Raw genomic sequence first — 24,272 nt, forward strand, 5'->3', positions numbered from 1 at the left:
AAGAAGGAATCTGTGTACTGCTGTATGGTGTTTATTCCAGGGTTTTAAGTGAAGTATTATCCTGGTAGTGTTTGGGTTTAGTGTACTATTCAAAGTCCAGGAGCTTTTAAACGACCTCATCTCTTATGATTAGTTGACAGACACTGATGAGCGGATGAATGAGTGTAACAGTACTTGCATGTCTTCAGTTTAATTTGGTTCGGGGATATTTAGGTGGGTTATTCAATATTTCATGTATTCTGTTTGAGGTGGACTTAATTATTTAGGCCCACATCTGTGATGGTAATATTTAGGTATAGATACATTAGGGACTGTAAAAAAATTATTGGTGTTTTGGGGGGGGGCGCGCTCTCCTTCATGCTTTACTTTTTTTAAAAAAGGTTTTTTTGCTGTGTTTTTTTTTTAATATCCTTCCCTTCAGAACACGTCGAAAAGCTGTAAAACCAACACAGTTCGTTTGCAAATGAATGTGTTCTGCTTATGTTTTACACAGCATCCAAACTTTTTGGGATTTGGGGATGTCACAAAATTGTTCATAAACATTCAAGCCTCTATCTTTGAACCAGGAGGTATCAAATGGCAAACAGATACTATTGCTGTCAACAATAGTATTTTCACCCAATGCACCCAAATTCTAAAACTCAATTTGAGATCCGTTGTTCGACTTTTGATTCTGAATCAAAGTCCAGGCACAGTGACCAGGTGCGTTTTGGTTCAGCAGCTAGAGACTCAGAGGGCGACGATTCCTCCAGACAGGTGCTCCAAGCAGCACGGCAACAAATATCATTACCCACGCTAATTATTGGTGGAAGAGTCTGCTGCTCACTGAGATGCAGGAGAGAGAGAACAGCTGCGTGCGCTCGAACACTGCACCAACTCATTTGACGCACAAGGTGATTTGATTATATGTGAGAAGTGACACCTATAAACAAAGCTTGAAGTGTCGTGAATATTCAGTCAACTATGGAGGGGCTGATGATGACGATGTGTGGCGTGCGTTCAGGACGTCCATGGACTAAAAACAGCATCATATCAGTGACGTCCCACACTATACAGACACAGTCAACCTGTCTGCTGTATATTACAAACAGCCTGCCCCCCCCGTCCCTCTTTTCTGAGTCTCATAAAGTTTTTGATTTATATCACTTCATAAAAAACGTTGATTGTTTGTTAGGTATAAAAATGTCAGTGTATCCATTTAAGACCAAACAGAATCATCAATCATATAAATCAAGAATATAAACCAGTCAAGGATTGGAGGGTTGAGCAGAGCGACATGCTGCAGCTGAGGCTGGAATGAATGATTAGAAATCAATTTGTTGATCATTTGATGGCCATCATTTTTGCATTTACCTGTTTACCAAGTCAGTCATGAGCCGTTAGCCTCACGGTGACATCGTCTCCTTCCCCCTCCTGTGTTGTTTCTGCAGGAGTCTTCTGTTTAAACTGATATGGCTGCTGCACTTTGGAAGCCTAAATCACTGGACCTGGGCTTGTGGACCTTCCTCCTGCTCCTCAACCTCCTTCCTGAAACCAGGTACAATGACACTCTGGATCTCATCTCTCAGTCTTCCTCTGTTTTCTGTCTTCCTTCCTCTCAGCCCATTTCATTCCCTCCCGACTCTGCTGTTGACACCTCAGTGATGTGTTTTGTATAATACCTGTATTAATCAGGCTCAGTAGACATTGTAATCCAACCGACTGCATTAGAAGCAAAAGTTCATCGATATTACAAGCAGAGAAAAAGCAAGAATTGTTAATTATTATTCCTATGGTCTCAGCTGTGGCTGTCAGTTTGGCAAATGAAATAACTAGACCTCCATCATGGTGCTGACATAATAAACTGCAGGACTGTCTTGGGAAACCTTTAACATTGAATGATCAAAGAAAGAGTATTCTACTTTATTTTTTTTTTCTCCTGCACCCTCACTACACACTTTTTTGCACTCAAGGACTTTCACTGTGACTTTCACACTTTTGGATGAGGATTAAAATAGACCCCACGCCACCTTGTCCTGAATTAGGCCAAAAAAGAGCAAACAGAAAGTATCCTCTCGTTTCAGCGTAGCTCCTGGTCTCTTCTCCTCCGGTCGAAATTTTTACCGACTGCTGAACTAATTTGCATTGTGCAGCACACCACAACTATGATTGTCCATTCACAGCATTTTCCTGCATCCTGGGCACATTTTTCAGTTTGTGTGTTAAGAGTCAGCGAAAAAAAAGAGAGAGAGACTCCAGGATGTCGAGGAGTCGTTCTAATCGCACTCCTTGTAATTTCAAACGCAAAGATTGCACAGGTTGCCATGTTAGCGTTGTTGATAAGGTAGGATGTTATGGCAGGGAGACGCGGTGGAGTGTAAATCACTTTAAGATTTTGCATGCTAGGAAAGGCTCACCAACCCTGGAAGAAAGCAGGCTGGGGAAAGAAATCAGAACAGTGTGACAGGGATTAGCCCAGTTTGCTTTGTCATTGTGCCACTTGGCTCTCCTTGCTTATTAGGCGCACACAGCGCTTGTAATTACATATATTCAATAGAAATGCGTGGCCAGGCGAAGGTGGTGGCCAAACCCGGCAAGAGATTCTTAAAAGAATAGGTGCTTTGACTTTACTGTGCCTTTCATGCCCAAGTACACTGAGTATGTGGTTCAATGAAACAACTTGAGGACAAACATGCTGCTGACACAGTTAGGGATGCTGCTGTATACCAGTTTACTGCTGCATCCTGTACTGAAAGTATGAAAACTGATGGTTAACATATGGTTATCAAAATATATAGTACATAATATTTTTGGAAATTATAAACATTAAACCCTTCTGTTTTCATTCTTTTAATCTGTGAATAATAATAATAATAATAATAATAATAATAATAATAATAATAATAATAATAATAATAATAATAATGATTATGATGATGATAGTGTGCCGTGATATTTTCTGAGATGGTAATTTTCATAGTTTAGCCCACAGTATATGGTGGCACCGTATGTTGTGTTGCATGTTGTGTGTGTGACTAATAAAGGATGTCTTCTTCTTTTTCTTCATACCTCTTAGTTCCAGTGAAGGAAATCTCAATGCTACAGTATACAGTGATATTTTACCGGCATTGTTTTGCATCCATTGCCACATTGTGGCAACAGTTTGTGGAGGACCCTGTCCTGTTTCATTATGTCATTCAGTGTCCAACTGGGTTTAGTGTACTATTCAGTGCACCAAGTCCATAAAGAATTGCTTTCCCTGTTCGGTGCGGAAGAAATTGACAGCCCTGACCTCAGCCCCACACCTTTAGGATGAATTGAAACACTGACTCCGAGTCAGGTCTTATCAGCCCTCATCAGTGGCCGACCTCACTCGTGCTCATGGGGCTGAATGGGAGCAAATCCCTGCAATCACCTCCCAACATTCTGAGGGAGAGACGTTGAGATGCAGTTTGCTTCAAAATTACTCCTCCCTCCTGGACTCCTAACTCAGTCATATCTAAACACACAGATATATATATTCTTAGATTCAGTGTGACTTGTACTTTCTCAGGATATCATTATCTCCACTAAATCTGTTTAGAAATCCGAGAAAAAAGATGCTCCTTATAACTGCAGAACTTGCCTGAAAATCATCCCATTTTTAAGTTTTCCTCAGTATCAAAGTAACCCAGTGATAGCTGTCTGTACATCCATGGCTACACTGCAAACAGGAGCTGCTAATAGCTAATTCAGCTTACTTTAATGGTGCCAAATTGCCAAAATGTAAACAGACATAGGCTTAAAAAACTGTAGTAGGAGTGTCCATTCAAAGATTCTGTCTCTCGTGACAACAAACTCCTGTCCAATCCCTTAATTTCACCTTGTGAACTAAAAAAAAAAATAGTAAATGCATAATTAATACACTCATAGTCATAATATTGCAAAAGTAATGGAAGCCTGACCTTGGTTTGATTATGCAGAGCGAGGCCAGAAAAGAAGATTGAAGACGTAATTATTGGCATTACTATTCAGGATGTTAATAAGTAAATCTTGAAAATCATGAGGTGTGATGGGTGCAGTAGGTTAATACTATAAATGTACTGAAGGGTTGACATAGTAACTGGAAATTGTCATCATTATGCATGGACACAGCAAGAGACAGGGATTTTCACAAATGTTAATCTTTCTGCAATTACTTCAGACATGATGTAGCGCACATAGGCAAAGCCTTCACACAGAAGTCTCATTTTATTCAGTTTAACTTGAACTAAATGGGGCTTTACATTAGTCAATATGAGGGAAGATATTTTTCTATGTTGCCTCTCGAGGAATCCAAACCTAAGAAAAAAGCAGTTTCTCTAAAAATTTGTATCTGAAAGTGAAGATATATATTAATTGTCCATCAAAGTTCAAGTTTGGAAATAATCCTCAGAACATCAGCGTGCACATGCGTATCAGCAGAGCTGTTTCTCTGAGAACTGCCACCTCCCTGATGCCCACTGATGCTATCGGCAGGCTCCAAATCGGCTTTGCTACAGTTGAGGCAGGAGACTTTCCTAATGGATTAAGGTGTAACAGACAAATCCTCCCTATAAGGGTCTGTCATTCCGCACATCACCAAAATTTCCTTATTTGTCACACACTGAAAGACGGGGCTGATTAAGCTATTATTCCCAGGAATCCCTGTATTACATATGAATGAGAAGGCTGTGTTTATTTCCATTCGCCGTCGCTCTTTCAATCCATCAGCTCGTCTCACTACCAACTCCCTCACCCTTCCCTTCCACCATCAACGCTTAACAAGTGTGGACACTCAGGCCGTCTTGTTGTCTATTTTGTTTGTAATCTATTGCCAAGCTGCCGGCTAACGTGGCACATAATCAATAGCTATAAGGACGAGAGTGCTATATGTACACTTTGCCTACAGATTGGCTCTGAAGTTGCCCAGCTTCTACTCGCTTTCTCACCCATGAATTATTCACAGGATGGCAGAGAGGGGCATCACTTTGAGATGCGACCTGGTCAACAGATAACATTCTGTTTCGGTAGTGTTGTCAAGGTTAATGTGTCACAGGTCCGGACAAGGGTAATGTATTCATGGCCGAGCCACTTTGCTGATTGAATGACCAGACAAATAGCTTCTATTTGGAGTCAAAACAAAAATAAAGCCAAAGGTTCACTGGGTGAAAGAAATGTTAAATCAGAAATTCAGTGAATAGCTGCATCCCGCTTTGGTTTACTGACTTTTTCTCTCTTTTTACAGCCAGGGTATATTTTATTAGTTGGCCTCTCATGGATTTTACTGAGGGTCACAGTGAACTCAAATCGTCTTTTCAATTGAGTCAGTGGGCATAGAGCAGCAACACAAGCCAATCTGTTTTACTGATCAATAGCATTGGAGAACCGCATGCACACACAATTAGTGCAAGTACAGTAGGTCAAAGTGGTACCAGAAACTAGCTTTGTAATGGACGCTTTCAATGGATGGTCAGGGTAATGTATTCAACTTTCACCTCAGTTTTTCATTTATTAATAAGCGGCTAAAATGGTAAAAGTAGATTTGCTGTCTGATTGCTCGGGTTTGCCTTGGTGCCAGCAATCTCAGCTATTAAACTATGGGCAAAACCTTGAAAATAAAACCTGGATTCATTAAAAAAGGCAATTAATAAAAGCTGATTTTTTTTTCTTCAAAATCCCTTTTTTGGTCTAATTACTTTGACATCCTGGCAGCATTCTCTTCATACAGTGACTGATAAGTCAGGTCACTGACTTAGAAAAGCTTGACTTCCTGCTGAAAGTGCAGGTCATGCCATACTAAAGCTTGTAGCAGCAGCAGTGTGTGAGTGCGCCATCTTTTCAACAGCCCAAACTCTGTAAAAATGTTATTGATCTGAGCCATAATTACTTTTGAGTTTCAGTCAATTTTCTATCGATACAGTGAGCATCTGGCCAGTGATCTTTAAAGTGACCAATTAGCAGACAACCCCAGGAGGCATGAATCAAACTTAGGCTGGACCGGATTTCCCAGAGGTGTCTGCACAGCTGCACACCGGGCGCAGACCATTCAGTCCTGCAAAGACAAACGTCCGAGGCCTCAAGATATTACCGATCCATAACATTGTTCCATTAAATTGTGGTTTTGTTGTTCCGCCACAGCTAATGCATCTTTTGCATGTTGTTTTTATGTTGTTTATTTCGGGGGTGGAGACATGTTTGTTTTTTTTCCTCGAGGAAATGGCTCTCGCTCACTTTCCGTGGAGCAGTGTCGATGAAACACAATCATTCCAGCACATCCCATATTCCTCGCCATCAGCACCATCCACCCCCGGCTCCCTCTGATGTTGAATCTGTGTCTGAGGTAACGCCATGGATAAACGGCCCCGTTCAATACAGATTAAAATCTTTACACCTAGCTGTGCCTTTGAAAATGCTGCACAGACTGACTCAAACTGTGGTGAACAATGAGTTTGTGATGACTTTACATGTAAAAGTCTGCTTTTTAAATAGGGTTATTTCATATATATATGAATTAATTTCACATCCCACACACCTTTATTACTGCTGGAAACTCAGAGCAGATGAGCAGCTTCTTCTAATGCTGCCTGCATGAGCATTTTCTGCTGTTCGAGGCTACATAGCTTTTGTGTTTTCTGGTAAGGTCAAACAGCTGCCAAAAGTTAAATCATAAACATGTAGAGACACAGAGGCTGCTCAGTAATAAAGACTACAGTATCACAGAGCAGATACTGAATATATTTAACAGCTCAGAAAGATGCATCAGGCGTCTTTGGCAGTTTATCAAATAGATTTTTGGAGAACAGACTATTTAATCATTCCTGTAGGGTGGATGTTATGATTCTCCAGCCTGTCCCTTTTCAATTCAGATGTCTGGCAGAGTCAAGATAGACTCTCCAGGAAACTAAATCACAGGATCAAGATAACCACAATAGCTGTGCACTAGTTAAGCCGATAATCACTTTATCTGCAAATGTTTATCAGCTACCTTATCCTTTTAATGGTGTGATTGTTTAATAGATCATAGCTGTGGATCTGCGCACAGATTAAGAACTTATAGATTAATTAATGATGTTAAACTCGAGTAGGTGACTAATAATTACCCTTTGTTCCTTCGTTTGTGTCACTGTAAATACTGTACAGGTTGTCCCACTCACAAATGTCTGGGCTCATGATCCAATGTGTGAATGCAGCTGCACTTGCAGCTTGTTCTAACAGAGGATACTCGAGTAAAAGCAGAACAAAGTCTGGAACAAGATGAAAGCGAGGTGAGCAGTAGGCCACAGTGGGCTTCATGAAGTGGCCTCATGATAATGCCAAATTTTATCTCAGAGTGTGGGCTTTGGAATAAATTGGAAGAATTAGTTCAAGTAGTCAGATGGCATCTGAAACTTCCATTATGCTCACCAATCTGTCTTTGGAGGACTTGGCCTGTGTTTTTGGCAGATGGCTGGGCTTAATGTAGAGTACACGTGTGTGCATTTTGTTACAACTGTGATTAAAAAAAAAAAGACTTTGTCCTCAGTGTGTTTACTTACAGTTTGGGAAATATCAGTGAATTATCTAGTAGAAATTGTTCATTCATGACTTGGCACGTTATGAACAATGTTGCTTCCTTTCCAGTGCACTTAAGTGTAAAAGCAAAACATTAACTGAAAGGCAAAATATCACATATCTGCCATTACTCCTCTTTTTTTTTTATCACTAATAGATCCATTCTTCAGCATACCAGGAGCGTTTTAGAGGAAAAAGAGAAATCTCAAGGTGTTTATTTGTTCTCCCTCTCAGCGGAGAGGACTGCATGAAAAAACACTGCAGTGTCCTACAAAAGAAGGTGTTTCAAGTGATCACATTAGGCTTATCTTTATCCAAATACCATTTCATTTAAAACTTGAATGAACTTGAATTTCCAAAATTAAACGTTTCACTGCCCAGTTTGATAAACCAGTGGCTGTAGCATTCTTCTGTGTCAGGTTAAATTGGCAGAAGACGAGCAGGAAAAGACTCATTATGCTGATTTTGGGACAGTGTGGAACTTGGAACGTTAAGTCATCGACCAAGGACAAAAAATGACGCAGCAGACATAAAATCTGGGAGCTTGTGTCAGTTTTGTTCCACTAAGTAGCTTCTTGTCTTTTAGGGATTAGTGTTAAAATTACTTAACTATATACATTAGCAAGATAAATAGATTTGTGTGTACGTCAAAAGATCCTGTGTGTTTATATACACTGAACTCTTGAGTCTGAACAGTAGGAAGCTGTTGTTTGTCAGGCCTATGACCTGCCACTGACTAATATTGACCAGCCATGCTGCTGTTAGATTGCACTGTCATAGCTTCCTTCACAGTTCTTGTTGTAGCTGTAGCTCTTCCACGTTCGTCAGAGGTGTCACAAGTGGAGGTTTGATATGTGCCACCGGGTTGTCACACAGTCTTCCCTAAAGTGGAAATGCAGTGATTACAGTGTTGCCTGGAAGCTTTTCACAGCATCCCAGGTGTGATCTAGTTAAGAGACCAGTTTATTCTGGTTTACAGGCCACTTAATCTCCAAAAACAGATTCTGCATATGAATGCAGAATCTGTAGGCGAGGGACGGGATTTTGTTATCGGCAGTGTTTCTGTGTCTGTTTGTAGCTCGCCACATTCCCATCCAGCCCGCAGAATATTAACGGTACTCACCTGTGGAAAAAGTTAAGTCCGTTCTAAGAGTGACAGCTTGCCAACCCGTGGCAACAAGCCAAACAGTCACTATTTCACAAATCACCTGCTTTAGGAATAGTCACAGAGACATCAGTTTCATTATGAGTCTTCCATGTTTTTTCCAGTCACAATGATATAGACTCTGAAAAATAACATTTATTTTGTAAGAAAGTGAAATTATTGAACAATAATAGTCTAATTCGGTCTAAAGAGATGTTTATTCTTTAACTCCAGCCCTCAAAGAAAAATTCTAGTCCTTGGAAAAATGCCGTTGAGGACCCCTAACATGCCCTGTGTGAACAGACGTTAAATATGTTATGAAGTGTAACATTTCCTATTTTCAAATGAATTTTCTACTAATGAATAATTTGTTAGTTGGTTAGTGTAGCTGGAGATCATTCCCAGCGATCCTGTTCCCAGGTGAATGTGGTTTTAATGTGGCTTATTCCCCTTCATTGACATTGTTGTCATGGTGACATTAACCTCTGGAGAGAGCATTGTGTGTTGTTGCCGCTCAGTTCACACATTAGTGCCAGAGAATTTTCAATCAGCTCCTAAATTGCACATACAGAATGTGCCTCGTTTTCTCCAGGACGCATTAACAAGTGTAAATGTCGCTGTAAGAATATGTCTGAGTAAGAAATAAACACGGACTAACAGTCTGAGCCTTGTCTGCGTCGGTTTCATGCTGGTCCAATCACAGGAGATGTGACGTTAGATAATTGATTATTTTGTTATCACTGATTGCTCCAGGCCTATGAGTTTGAATAAAAATCAGATGCAAACCTTGATATGACATGATATGACCTTTGATAAACTGCCTCAAGTGATGTCATTTGAGTCAATGTCAGTTCTAGGCTACATTAGCTGCCACTAGCATGACACACCCAAATCCCTGCCTGAAAAGTCAGCCGTGGAGTTGCACTGTGGGTAATGTAGGCACCAGGTTTGACAAGAAATACGAAAGCATGGAATAGTAAAGATGATGATCTGTGGTTCAGCTGCATCGATTTTGATTGGGTTGTCTTTTAACTGTCCAATGCTTATGGAGAAATGTTACGGGACTGTAGTGCTAAATCAGTGGTGCCCTTTTAAAACACCAGCCGTCTATGATGTCTAACGTTTTCAACTGCTTCTATTAGAACTAAGTGATTAGCTGATCACCAGACTATTTACCAAACTATTTTGATTAATCATTTCAGTCATATTTTCAACCAAAAAAACCTCACACATATACAAGTGTGTATGTACCTGCAGCTTCTCAGTTGTGAATACTTGCTGCTTTACTTTGTTCTTTCCAACAGTAAATTGAATATCTTGTGGTCTTGTAGAAATTGAGATTTGATTTTTTCAGTATTTTCTGACATTTTCTGGTTCAAAAGATCTAATAGATTATGTTGCAGCCCTGCTGTCCATACTGTACAGTCCATCATACGAGTAGGTCACTCCACCCTCAAGTGTTGATCACGTTCTCCCACCAAATATCAGCTATGTTATCTCATCACAAATTTTTAGCAAACGATATAAACCACCACTCATTAAATAAAGATTCCATTATGTCATTATGTTAAATCTATTCCCTGTTTGGTGTGAGTCCTGTAGTGGTGTGGCAGTGTGTATGGAAGGTCATCTGAATGTCCTGAATGTCGCAGTGTGGTCGGCATGCTGAACGGCTGTGACTGACACAGGTTGCCACGTGCAGGCTTTTACTGCAGAGGCTGGCAACACCTCGCAATGAGTGAAGGAGAAATTGAATGTAAACTAGTGTTTACTATGAAAGGGTGCTTTTATACATTTAGAAACCAACTTTACTACACAGACGTAAAGATATATTCCAAAACACAACCTGCAAGTAATATGCACCTAGTTTAACAGAATGAGTAACAATTATATGACCTAATAGGTTGGAAATACCGTCATTTTCTGCTGATATCAGGAAAAAAATACAAATTAAAAGAGGGAGGGAGCGAGGGAGAAAAGTTGAAAGCAGCATTGCGATCAGAGATGAGGAGAGAACATGTGTTTGTGGGATGGAAAACAATGAAAGGATAACACTGCTGTCAAACATGCGAGTAATGAGAAAGAGGAGCTCCAATATTTTCAGCCTCATGTTCCACAGAGGCGAACACTATGACATAGCATGCCCAGCCAGATGGGGATGCATATGTTGGCTGTAAAACCTGCGAGACACTGCTGTATGTGTCCTTTACCTGTGGCTTCAGGATCACTAAATCAAGGCAATTTTGGCAATATAAAAAGAAATATACGCGCAGCCTCTCGTTGGGAATTACATGGAGTGCAGTATAGCCTGTGTAGCCAGGATTTATCTGTGGGACTGTTACAATAAACATGGCCCTATTTGATGTATTGGATTCTGTTTGCCCCCCCTCCTCGAGCTGTACTAACCCTGTATCCCTTGGAAATTGTAATGAGATTTTGAATTAAAAAAAAGGGGGGATGTCAGACTCAAGATCATCAACTCTTGAGCTGTTTTTAATCTAGCTTTCCTGGGGCTTTATAAGAAATTATTTACCGTATGAAGTCGTCTGCTGGCCCTGCCCTCTTCTGTGAAAAATAACCACATCTTTTAAGGAGCCAGGTTTTATGGTTCTGCACTGGAGCTGTGGAGCATGCTTACAGTTATAAATGATCTCTTCATTGCTGCTGATGCAGGTGATTTGCGCTTTTCTAATCCCTGTGGATATCAGCGCTGCATGTGACACCCAGAGCCCTGGCTTTCTTCTATAAACCGCCTCAGAAAGTAGGTTGGTGTCACAAACGTTGATATCACACATTTCAGATCATATCTATGGTTAGATAATTTCCTGCTGCCGTAGGGAAGGTCTTGTCCTATTCGGCATACTTCATTTGTGGTGCTGTATTTCCAAATAAAATATCTGTTTCCCCTTGCTATATGTATGCCTGTCACCACTGTTACAAGCTTTTTTTAAGGACACTTGTTATCTTAAATGAAAAATGGCAATAACGCTCTGCTGTGGAGCTCCACATTGAGCCTGGACTGCACTGTTTCAAATGTTAGGATGGGAATACTTAATGTAGCAAACCTAGCTCTCATTATTTTTGAAATACCGTTGCACCAGATTTTCTTTTTGCATGTACCCGAAACCTTTCAGGTGAAGGTTCAGCTTTCATTTCGCAGCCTGAACAGACACTGGAAACACATTTCCATGCCCTCCCTCTGACCTTGGCTGTCATGGCAGTGAATTAAAGCTAGTTAAAGATCAAGCACAACAAGAGAGGCAAAAACTGTTGAAATCCAAGATCAAGTAAGGCAGAGGCTTTTACAGCGATGGACTGGGGAATTGAGACTGTGTGTGGGAGGAGCACAGATGTGTATTGAATGGAAAGAGGAGCACAGTGTTAGAACGGATGGACCAGTGTTGTTTGACTAAAGGCGAGAATATGCACCAAACGATACTGTACATTTAAAAACAGCTTCAGCAGATCTGGGCTTGCCGGAGTAATAACAGAATGCTTGTAAAAATGTGTGATTTCTCAGTGGATGACAGAAACGTCATAAACACGCACACTGTAAACACACACTTTTGTAAACTGACCAACAACAAACAAACAAAACATCTATGCAGAGCTGAGACTGCAAAGTGCTACAAGAAAATACTGTGCCAACTTCCACAAACTGTCACCACCAGCATCTTTTTTCTCAACGCCATCAAATAGAGGGTACAGAACAACAGAGACGGATAATTTGTTGGTAGTACCAGCTGGAAATTAACATTTTCCAACTGATTTTACTTTCCTCCTCTTGTTCCACTGTCTGAGCACACTGTTCTTGATAAACACAGGCTCCAACTTTTGGCCTCTAATGGTGATCAATGGGCCAAGAAGGCCCCAAATTGTTCTCCACGTCTTGCTTAAACTGGAAGTGTTAAACAGATGCTGGGGAGGAAGTGCTGGCCATGGCTGTCATTACTGCTGAACAATTATTGAAAACCTTTTCCCAAGTTGAAATAGTTTGAGCAGTCCTGGGCTCTGAGCAACAAAAGCCAATGCAAATGTCTTGGCACCGTCTGAAATGTGTAACAGTTTGTTCTCTCAAGTCAATACAATGGCTAAAAGTAGTGTGCTTCGAAGAAATGTTCCCAGTGGTCACAAAACCTAACTTGGCATCTACTCCAAACACACATTACCAAGTGTGTTCACTGGAGCTTGTTTGGGCATTTGTTGAAAATGTCCCTCAGGTGCCTGCCTCAAGAAGTGTGCCAGGCATGGCCAACTGGGAAAAGGCCCGAGGGCCGACCCATAACATGCTGGAGGGACTCCAACCCAGCCGGCAGGGGAGCTCCTGGGGATCCCACAGGAAGAGCGGGTGGATGTTGCTGGAGAAAGATGGATGAATGGACATTGTACAGCTACAGCTCTGCAGTGCATCTATTGTGTAAAAAGCTTGGAAATGTAATGTTTAACAAGACTGAGTCTACAGCCATTAATGGCTTTGGGGTTGTGTACAGCAGTGATTTGATCTAAATGCTATTGTCAACACGTTCACAATGACAGTGCTAACATGCTGATGCTAAGCAAGTAGAATGTTTACCATGCTCACCATCTTAGTTTAGCATGCCTCGCTAATTAGCACTAAACACAAAGTACAACTGAGGCCAGTGGGAATGTTAGCAACATTGAAGGTATTTTGTTATAAGTATTGGACAGATTAGTTTGTTTGAACTGATGATGGCACTGAATGGAAAGGAGTCATCAAAGTGGTTACAATTTATCCCGAGGGGAACACGAGGAACATATGTAAAAAATACATTTCAGTGAAAAAGGCAACCATGTGGTGGCGCTAGAGGAAATGTTTTGGGATCACCAGAATCTACAAATCATTTTACAAATGCTCTTCTTCGTGGTAATCCTTCTAAGAGTTGCTGAGATATTTCAGCCTGGACTAAAGCTGTGTGGTCAGACCCACATCAGCAGCATAGCTAAAAATGTAAAACCCACTCTGTAAATGTTAAAATTTCATTACACAAATTCCAGTTCCCACAAATTCTAGAACAAATTCTTCGTGCAGCTCTCTTTCAGCAAACCAACCAAAGTGGATGAAAGAAGTAACACGAGAAATTTTGTCCGTGATGAACAACCATATGTGTATCAGCTGTCCCTGGAGTCAGCCAAAGCCACCGCACGGTAGCAGCTTTTCTACATGCCCCCTTCTCTCTCTCTCCTGTGCACACTATCTGCACAAAACAGGCAAGTGGAAGACAGAAGAAAGAAGCAGACAAAGAAAAATCAGTCATATTGTAAAGGCTTTGAATGATACAAGGCACCCGTTGGTAAGAGACAATATGCTGTATAATGTGCCGCTGCATAACATTATCAATACATTGTTAGTTGACATGGAGAGAATGGGAGTGGGAGGATCTGGTGAGGAAGATTAGTAATGGTGTAAAGGTTAACTCATGCATGAATTCATGCTTGGAGTTTACTATTTATTTATCAAGAATGTGCTAATTAGATATCCTTGCCCCCACTCCCTGCATTGTGGGATTTAGATGACAGGAAGATGGAATTAAATATTTGTTGCCATATACATGTATAATAAACATGTATAAATAAACTAGAGGCCCCGTAACCACAGTCAAGAAAAGTCATCAGCTTCCTCTGTATCTTCTCCACGAAGCTCAGAGCAGCCTCGCTAATCCCCTCCACTCGATGTTGCTCATCCCCGGTGCTCAGCAGCAACACAGTTCAGTGAGTGCGTCGTCTGGCCACTTTGGTGGCGGCTGAATATCAAGATTGTTATCAGTTATTCAGGGCTTGCACTTCACTCCGGCGGGGGTGACGCACCTCAGAGACAGGTAGTTGGGTAAGGATGCCAGGACATTTCCTGAAGTGCCCACTTTGAATTCATGATGCTCAAGTAGCAGCTGCAGCAAAATGTCTGTTGCGATGGGAGTGAATCAGAGAGACTGATTGTTGATAGACAAGTAGCTTGTTTACCTTTCCGAGCTACTTTACTCCACTGATTTAGCATTGCACTCCTATAAACACTGTCAGACTCGCATTGGACAGTTTAAAAATACCAAAATTGATGCAGAAGCAGAGATACCATCTTTTTTATTCCATGCATTCTTCTTCCTTGTCAAAAACTGACACCACTATGTAACACAACCATCATCAGGATAATGTAGTGGCTAATGTCAACCTGTTGTTTCTACCTCCTGGTATCAGTACAGCCAATAGAGTCATCTCAGATTTTTCAACAGTTTGACCTTTCTATTAAAGAAAACTGCCAAAGCCCATTAGCGTAGACTTAAGATTGATCCCTCGCTGCCTAATGTCACTCCAACATCCTCCCTTTAAATGGAAATTCATCACATTAAGGAAGTAACATAATTCCATGGGACTCTTAAATCTGTCTGCGACAATGGCGACAGAGCACATTCACCAGCTTAAACACAGTTTGTCACTCAGGTCTTAATTGGTCGACTTCTCTGCTGGCCTCTCCTGGTGCGCCCTCCGACATTTTTTTCCTCAGCTCATAATGAAATATGCGCCCTGTCGCGTGTATAGAGAGGATTTAATCACATTGTTTCAAACTGCCTCAAATATTCAACATCCAGGAGGATGTGGGATAAAATAACTGACTCAAACTAGTCAAATCAGTTGCTGAATAGCACGCATGGTTGCACTTGAACTGTAACTTGTACTTACTCCTCCTCACTCAAGTACATTTGCCATCACTCTGCCGGCTCATGAAGCACCTTCATCTCACGCTGCCACCCAAACAGCTCTCATTACGGTTTACTTGACTCCAGCTTCCCCACTCACTCCTCCACCTTCTGGCTGGCAGCAGGCACCAGTGTGCCCAGAGAGACCACCACTACATCTCTTCTCTGGCCAAGCCTGCAATCCTTCACCTGTCACACTGGTTCATTGCACGGACCTTGGATCAGATCCAGTCCACTCACTCGGTACAGGCCCGTTCCTCTAACTCAGACTGCTGCGCCCACACACGTTTGTTCCCACCAGCCGAAAAAGTCTGTCTGTCTCACCCACCCCGCAGGGCACCACACAACCGCCACAGTTGAAACTTGTGCCTTTATGATTTTACAACATTCATGAACATTAATAAAAACCAGCGCGGTAAAAGTGGGCGACAGTGGCATGAAAGCATGGAAAGCAGGAGCAGTATTCATCAGAGGCTTGTGTGTGTACATAGTGGGTTTTTGTTTTTTGTTTTTTTTTTACCCTGTAAAATTGTGCGTGCTAATTAATTGTGCATATTTGCACACAAGTTGAACATTTTCCAATCTTTAGAATATGTCCTGCCTCTCATCTTTGAAAGAGGAAGAGTGCCCCTCATTTCAGCTGAAGAACGTTCATCCGGTGCAGAAATGGGACTGAGCAATAATTAAAGAGATGACTTCGACAGAAGATGGCCAATTAAGAAAATTCATTTTTGCAGGGTAACATTTCAGCCCAGAATGTCTCTACTTCTGAGGGAATAAATTCCCAGTCAAGTTAAAAGTCTGTTTGCACACACAGTATCAAGTTGTTTAATTGTCCATATGCTCCAGGACGAGTAATATCCTTGACCTTGCTGTTGTGTTTTAACTCGGTTCTGCTTTGTACTGCTACTGTCTTCAAATATTTGATGTCAGACTGCGCGGGTGAAGGATGTTTTACTTTAGACTTTAGGGTTTAGATTTTCAGACCTATGCCAACAGAAATCCATTTTTGTTTGTCTTCCAGTCAAACCTGCCCCAGGTTAACATTGTGCACTACTCACTGCTCCATTAAGTCAGAGGTGTTGCTGGACGTGGCAGTGATTTTCTTGTCACAAATAGTGAAGCATGAGTCGTCAGCTTTGGTACTGTAAAATGTCAGACTTCAGTTTCTGAGACAGCGTGTTCTTACTGCAAATACGCCGAAAGATAAAACGTCAGCGGTCACTTTGGTACAGCTGCGTGGCAAAAAAGTAGCATTAACTATGAAATAATTGCACAGAATATCTTGATGTTTTGGTATCTGATGACCATATTTAGTCAGTGTGAATGGCTAACTGGTTTCCAGATTAGTCCAGCTGACCCTGTCAGAGGCTGTGGCTGAGCAGCAGATCACCCACAGTATCATCAGGATACTGTTCATTAATTCCACAAGTCAAATATAAACGAAAACTGAGCAGCTAATTATCTTTCCTTTTAGATCAGTGTGTAGTCAGGCAAACATGTTCAAATTGCCACTATTAGCCAGCATCTTGTCTCCCTAGAGTCCTCTCTTTAGACATACAGTCACTCTATGTCCCCATGTTTTTGGTCTGGTGCTGTTTCTCAGGGATGGCTTCACGGTGTACATGTGTAAACCCGCCAGTGGAAAGTACATTATTATTCATTAGCAACTTAAAGGGCTGCACACCCACACGTGTCCTCACTTACTCTAATTAAACCATTGCTCAGGTTGACGTTGGGTAGAACCAACTTCATGAACCCATAGATCTTTTTATGGCAGACACCTTGACTTGTCATAGCAAGAAAAAAAAAAAAAAAAAAACATTATTGATTGACTTTCCATTTACAGTAAGTGTCTCAATAAGCCATTCACCAGCCATGAGCCAACAGGCTCAATCGCCGGTTTCTGGACCTGGAACATCTGATGAACAGATTTTTTAAGCAAACTACAGAATAATGTGCATCACAAAAATATAAATCACAAAACACACATAAAGAGCTGGCTGTGATTGTCAACATAAATACACTCCATCATATGCAATAGACACAGATATTTAAATGATTAACTCAAAAAAATGTACAACACAAGCACATATTTTTGTCTATGCATAGATTAAGACTCAATGCATAAATATCTGATGTGAAAACTTTTTTTTTTTCTCCAAAAACTGATGCACCCAAACCTCCACTTTTTCCAACCATATATGGACTTTTACAGTGAATAATTTCAACTGCAACAATTTTGCTGCAAACAAAATAAGTCAGATGTGTTTGAGTTTTCCAGCTCGCCTCATACAGCATTAATAAATATCACTCATCGCATGATCAAATACTCAGAATTCACTTTTAACCACTAAACTTCAACTTCACAGCGACCACACAGAATAATGCAGTCCGACGGCATAGCAGTTATTAAAAATAAACATGATTTTATGCTAAAGCCATGACCAATATAAATGTTTCATAAGTGCAGGATGCGTCAAATCAAAAGATAGCGTCACAGTGTTATGAGAGTAGATATACAGTACAGCGGCGGCGGTGGGCTTTGTGAAACACATCTTCAGTGTTTACACCTACATACAGGACTTTTACCTTTTTCCACTTCTGATGCAACTTGTTCTCCTTCAGGCAAAATTGAGAAAAACATTCAATTCGATGTCAATTGTGATGCAGTTTGTTCTCTTCTCTTTTTTCTTTATGTGTGAACAGTTCAGGAATATAACGACTGTTCTGTCCTTCTTTCTTTTCTTATTAGGTATTTATATGCGCGCACTGAGACACGGCGAATAATGAAAGGCACCGAGCAAATCAAACAAGCGGCTGGCGTGATTATAAAACCTGTGTGTTTTAACAAAAATGATGTCAAACTCAGATGGAATGTCCCACTTCTTTGTCCCCATCAGGGAATTTAAACAGCTGGCTAATACTGGAAGACATTAGCATGTGAGTGTGTCTGTGTGTGCGCATATGTGCCAGAGAGAGAGTGTGTGTGCATCAGTAAAGCACACAGATGCTACACACCACACAAGTACTTTGTTTTTCTGTAGTGGATATTTGAGTGTGGAGCAGACGTTGTTGAAAGGTTTCTCTGGGACTAAAGGTTTCTCATTAATTTTTGAGTTTCCACTGGTGCTGTCGGAGAGGCCACAGAGGCTTTTTGTTTGATATATGATTCATGTTAAGTGAGATATTACCTATTGCGGTTCAACTCGTCCCAGACATTTCTAAAGCTTTTTGTATTTGGTGCTTTCGGTGCATCTGAGCTGCCTCAAACATGCGTGCCTGTCATTTTTTGATAAGGTGCGTGAATGAAAAGCCAGAAATGTGTATTTCTTTCAAATAGTACTGAGTACACTATGACAATGTCATATTTTAACATATTTTAGGCAGAGCTTAATTATACAGTTAGGTACCCATTTGACAACTAGAATATATCAAACTGTGCCCCACTCAATGAGGTGCAAATCGTGAGCTTAGTGTTAAAAGGCTCAGTCTCACTGGAGTGCACTTCGGGGATACTAAGCCTCAAATATCTGACATCATCTGGCTAATCATTAGTACTTTCTTCTTAAAGTTGTAATTCTTAAGATTTCAGTCCCGGTTGATTTGGCGACACCAGTGGTTACCATGGTGACAGCGAGTGTGGTTCAATACAATAGCAAACACTACTTGAGCAGCTGCTTTTTTTTTTTCTTTTTTTTTTTCAGAAATACAACAGAAGAGCAGCTGTTGTCTCAGTTTACAGTCAATTCAAAATGATTGCAAATCAGGATCTGATTTCATGCTGCACATGGCGCTGGTGGCTCTCCACACGGCAAACACGGATATCTTGCTGAGAAGTTGGAGGTTTGCAGTTGCTCATCTGCAGCTCTTTTTAGTAGTTTATTCAGCTGAGCTAGTTAGTGTGACATCACATCAAGCACAGCTCAAAGCACCAATCACATGTAAGCTTGTTAGCTTCCACTGACTCAGAGTTTTGGGAAGCTAGTTAGCTACTGCTAACGTTCATGCAAAGGGCATGAATCACGGCCTTTGCTTTGTTTGTACTGGCATTGTTATAACATCGTCAACTCAATACAACAACTACTGGCAAGCCAGCTTCCATCCATGGTAACCATGGATACACTCAGCTGAAAGTCACCTGTTAACACTGTCACTCATTTAACTGAAACACAGGCAGTGCAGCCTGCCCTTTCCTTGACAAAATTAGGCCTTGTGGATATGAGTGAAGATGCAGCAACTGGGTTCCCAAATTGATCCTAAGCCAAAACAAAATGCCAAAAAAGACTGTTGTTTTGGTTTGTAGAGTACTTTTGAAAAACAATCTTGTGTTTCCTGTGGCTGTTTCACAATAAAAGCCACACTGTTTTGGGGGGCATTTGAATGCTTTTCATATGAGCCAGCAGCCATAACTTAAAACAGCTCTGACATGGTGTGAAGTCAATGAACAGTGAACACTGAAGCTGTTATCGATTCGACAGAATTACGCTGGATGACATGCTGCATCGTTTCCTGTGAATCCCTCATTCTGCAGCATGATGTTCATTTTGTAAATATAAGTCTCATTTAGAGTAAAACAGACAAAAAACAGGGGTATGTTTTAGGGCATGGCTACCTCCTGACTGACAAGTCACTACCACGGCATGTCCTCGGGTTCTCAATCATGATAGAGGCACAGCACTGCAGATCCTCCCCAGTAGTGTTGTTTTTGGGAGCCTATTTTAATTTTAGTCTTAGTCTAGTCTTTGTGTCAAGCTGTCATTTTAGTTTTTATTAGTTTTAGTCACATTCATACTCTTTTTAGTCTAGTCAAGTTTCAGTCGACTAAAAGTCTGAGCATTTTAGTGTTATTTTAGTCAGAATTATCCCTGACTATTTTCGTATAGTTTTAGTCAACGAAAACTGATGACATTTTAGTCTAGTTTTAGTCAATGAAAATTGTATTTTAGTTTCTTAGTAATGCAGTTCTATTTAACCCAGTCAATATAGTATAAGTACCTAGTAGTATAGACGAAACCAAAATTTTCTTTTAGCCAAACCCATTTCACAATTCAAACAAGGTTGTCATTATTATTATTTATTATTATATTGTTACCTTATAGACTCAAGAATACATTCAATCCAGACCGCAGCTGCATCTTCTAAATAATCTTCTAAATAATGCCACGAGTGGGAACTAACGCCTGCGATTGCGCAGTGCGACCTGATGCAGCCCCTGAAGTGAGACACAGGAAACAGAAACACTGCAAAATGATAATAAATAATGCGACTTAACGAGACGAAATCACGTTATAACATTTTATCTCATCTCATTTTAGTCAACGAAAATGAAGAGACAGAGCAGAGTTTTTATTTTGTAAACCACATTTAGTCTCGTTTTTATTCATCAACAATATTGCATTATATATTTAATTCTAGTTATCGTCACATGACCAGCATTTACATTGCGTCTCGTTTTTGTAACGTGATAAAGGTTCGTTGACGACGATATTCAGTCCTAATTTTTGTTGATGAAAGCAACACTACTCCTCAGCTCCAGAATCTTTTCCAAATGTGGTCACTTCTGACTTCAAGAAAGCCAAGCTGGCGACAGCAATAATGCCAAACTCAAGGCTTCTCCCCACAATGAAGATATACCTTTTTCTTTCTCTCTTGGGGCTTCATAAATTTTGATGTCCTGGTTTATTTTGCTGTACACAGCTGGAAAATGACGCCAGCCACGCTTATTTGATATATATTCATTGCCCACAAATGCCCACGTAATAGCCACTTAGCTAGGAAGTAATTTGCCCAAATGCCTCAAAATGATGATGTGTTTGCTGTTAAGAGCATGCAGGAATGTCATTTTGAACTCCCAAACACCACAAGCGGATAGTAATTACAATTGCATACATTTTAAGTAGTGACCTTCACCCGATTGGTGCTTTAATGGATGGGGCTGCAGCTCAGATGGACTCTCTTGTTGAGTTGTTATCATAAAGCAGATTAAGCCACAGAGAGCCCTTCTAAGAGGCCCAGCATCGACAGATTTGCTGTTGAGAGTGCCGGCTTCCCTTCAAGCAACATTCTGGGAAAATTCTGGTTACTCTTCAAACTCTAAACTGAGCAGCACAGTGCTGTGTGTGGGATAATGCAACAGGACATGGACTGGTTGTTGATGGGGATTACTCGGATATTATAGGTCAGCTCCTCTGGGATTTAAGTTTAATGAAAGACGGTACTCATTAACTCATCAGTGTTCCACCTACAGTATAGTGGCCTTTTTATCTCACCACAATATTGTCCTGCAGGGGATTGTGGGCCATGTAAATAAACAACCAGTGGCTGATAGTATATGATGAATTCTCTAACAAAATGCTACAGAGTATTTCCTTGTGGGAAAGAATTCATTACCATAAATTTGTTTTTTCGGTTTGTTTTTTTTCTGTAAATATGGATGTTCCATCCTGTAAAGACAAATATAACAAAACAAACAGAACCAAATATTATTATCCAAATATTGATTGAAGCATGAGGCTGATTACAGACCTCAGGTATGACTGTGAGGTTAATATTAAACAGGCGTGTGAAATTAGACCTGATGTCTGAGCAGAAACAGGTCACATTTATTGGATTGAATTATACTGAATATATGATGTGTTAAAATGTGTTTAAATTTACAATTAAAATGACCTTTTGATCATGCAAAAAATGAAAAGAATTCTTGTACAGTTCATTTTCATCATTTAATCCCTGTACGTGTATGTTTCCTGTATGTATACAGATGGAATTGTCTCCAGTGCTTCAGTGGAACAATATATCAGTGTTTTTACCACATTTCATGTGTTTTCTATCTTCTGACTGCACCGTCCTCTCTCGGTTTCTTCCTGCAGGGCAGTAGTTGGACACAGAGAGCCGTTGCCTGATGATAGTAAAGACAATATCACCATTTTCACCCGAATCCTAGACAGGCTGTTGGATGGCTATGACAACAGGCTACGTCCTGGGCTGGGAGGTAAGCAACACTATATGTTGGATAAATTCCAGACTCTTGAAAAACAGAATATGGACGATTGGGCACATGCACATACAAGTCTTCATGCATATTATGTCTTTTTATAGATGCTGCTCTAAACAGCATAAACCTGACCAAACAGTTGGAGTGCTGTAATGCTGTCCAACAATCTTTTTAGTTTGCATTTTAGGAAAGGCCTCACACTATTGGTCCAGAATTATGGCCTTAAAACTAGAATGTGTGGCACAACACAGTTGACATGGTTTTGACAAAATGAAATGAGTCCAGGTCTATACGTGCTGCTATGAATAACATAAACATGCAGAATAATCAAGTAGTAGTACATGTCTGAGCAGTACAGTCTGAACCATTACTTCACAGGGCTTTTAGAACGACTGACTTGTATCTGCAACCAATAACAGATGGCAGATGTAAAAACAGGGTTATTATATTTTTATTGATATGAACATTTATCTGCTCATTGATGTGATAATGATCAGATACTATACTGGTTTTGTTTGTGGCAAATTGTTCATTTCCATTGGTAGTCTTTGGACCTCATAATTAGGAGACATGGTAACTCATACAGATGGCACACTGACACCAGAATCACACTGAAGGCACTTTGTAGAGAAAATCTGCTTTCCCTTGGGTGGAAGACTTTGTTCAATCATGCCCAAATGGCAAATAAGCACATGTCAGTGGAAGTCCCTCTAATTGATGCCATTTCATCCAAATATTCGCCCCCCTCAAGGACAACAAACTGCATTACAGCAAGCGAACATGCTCAAGCAGGCTTTGCCATTTCTCAGCCAGCCATCTGAAATGGTCATTTCTGCTCTGCTGATTGCTGCTGAGGCCACAAGCGTTGCTACCAGGCTGCAGACCCACCAGGCCGGATGACCTGGACTCCATGGCAGCAACCAGAGAGGGAAAGCAGGCACAAGACGTTAATGTCATATTCTGTCTCTGTGCGGAGTCTCACATCTCCAAGGGCAAGGAGATGGCGAGGCCTGCACAACTCAGGCCTCACAGATATGATGGCTTTCTTTTGTAGAGCAGCGAATGAATGTGCAGACCTGTGTGGTGCAGTGAAACACAGCAGGCTTTTCCACCAGGCCCACGAGGTTTATACAGGCAGACAGGCCAGAGGAAAAAACACACAAGCAGGCACATACAAGGTCAGCATGGCCTGCACCTTGTGTTGTCTAATATTCATTAATAAAATCATTCTGACTGGTTGACAAGACTTTGATTTAAAAGCTGAATGTATGGTTAGGCATGCACTTTGTAGTGTGAATTTATGTACTTACAAGCACTATATGATAGATTTCATTATATTTATATGAATGCTTATATTGTAAAGCTGTTTAATTTTTCAGATCTTTAAAACCATGTTTGTTCTATTCATTAAGCAGCAAGATGGCCACATTTTAAATGATTTATTTCTTCTTCATGTATTTATTCATCAAAAAAAGACAAATTCATCACAAATTATCATATTTTGTCTGTATTTATATAGAATAATAGTGTTGCCTTGTGTTTCAAAAACACCAGGGTATTGCAGAGGGGTTTTATTTCGACTGCAGATTCTTTCCACATCATCTGCAATGTAGACCAACAACTGAGAGACTCTTGTGTCTCTTTACAATATAAGCAATGCTTAAAACACTATGGATCGTTCTAGTGTAAGTCTATTTGACATTACATGTGATATTCCCTGGAATAGCATGACAGCTCAGATCAGCATTTTGTGTTGTCATATTTGACAAAATATGTTGTGAAATTACAAGATGTTGGTTATTTATCTGCAGATTGTATTTCTCTAAAAGGATTGAAGGACTCCTGCAAAAAGTTTGATTTTGGACCTCAATAGTCCAACCATCTACCTGCA

At 40.6% G+C, this 24,272-nt stretch overlaps 1 protein-coding gene across 2 annotated transcripts in view; it reads left to right on the top strand.

Moving 5' to 3' along the window:
• gabra3 (gamma-aminobutyric acid type A receptor subunit alpha3) overlaps nt 1-24,272 on the top strand; it is a 91,333-nt gene that overhangs the window by 24,018 nt on the left and 43,043 nt on the right. For both annotated transcript variants that reach the window (XM_070982850.1, XM_070982851.1), the window contains exons 2-3: nt 1,431-1,537; nt 22,257-22,378. In XM_070982850.1, coding sequence (XP_070838951.1) covers nt 1,452-1,537; nt 22,257-22,378 — 208 coding nt within the window. In that variant the 5' untranslated portion in view covers nt 1,431-1,451. The remainder of the gene's footprint in view (nt 1-1,430; nt 1,538-22,256; nt 22,379-24,272) is intronic.

The sequence above is a fragment of the Chaetodon trifascialis genome, chromosome 16 (genome assembly GCF_039877785.1).
Source record: "Chaetodon trifascialis isolate fChaTrf1 chromosome 16, fChaTrf1.hap1, whole genome shotgun sequence".
Classification (NCBI taxonomy): Eukaryota; Metazoa; Chordata; class Actinopteri; order Chaetodontiformes; family Chaetodontidae; genus Chaetodon; species Chaetodon trifascialis.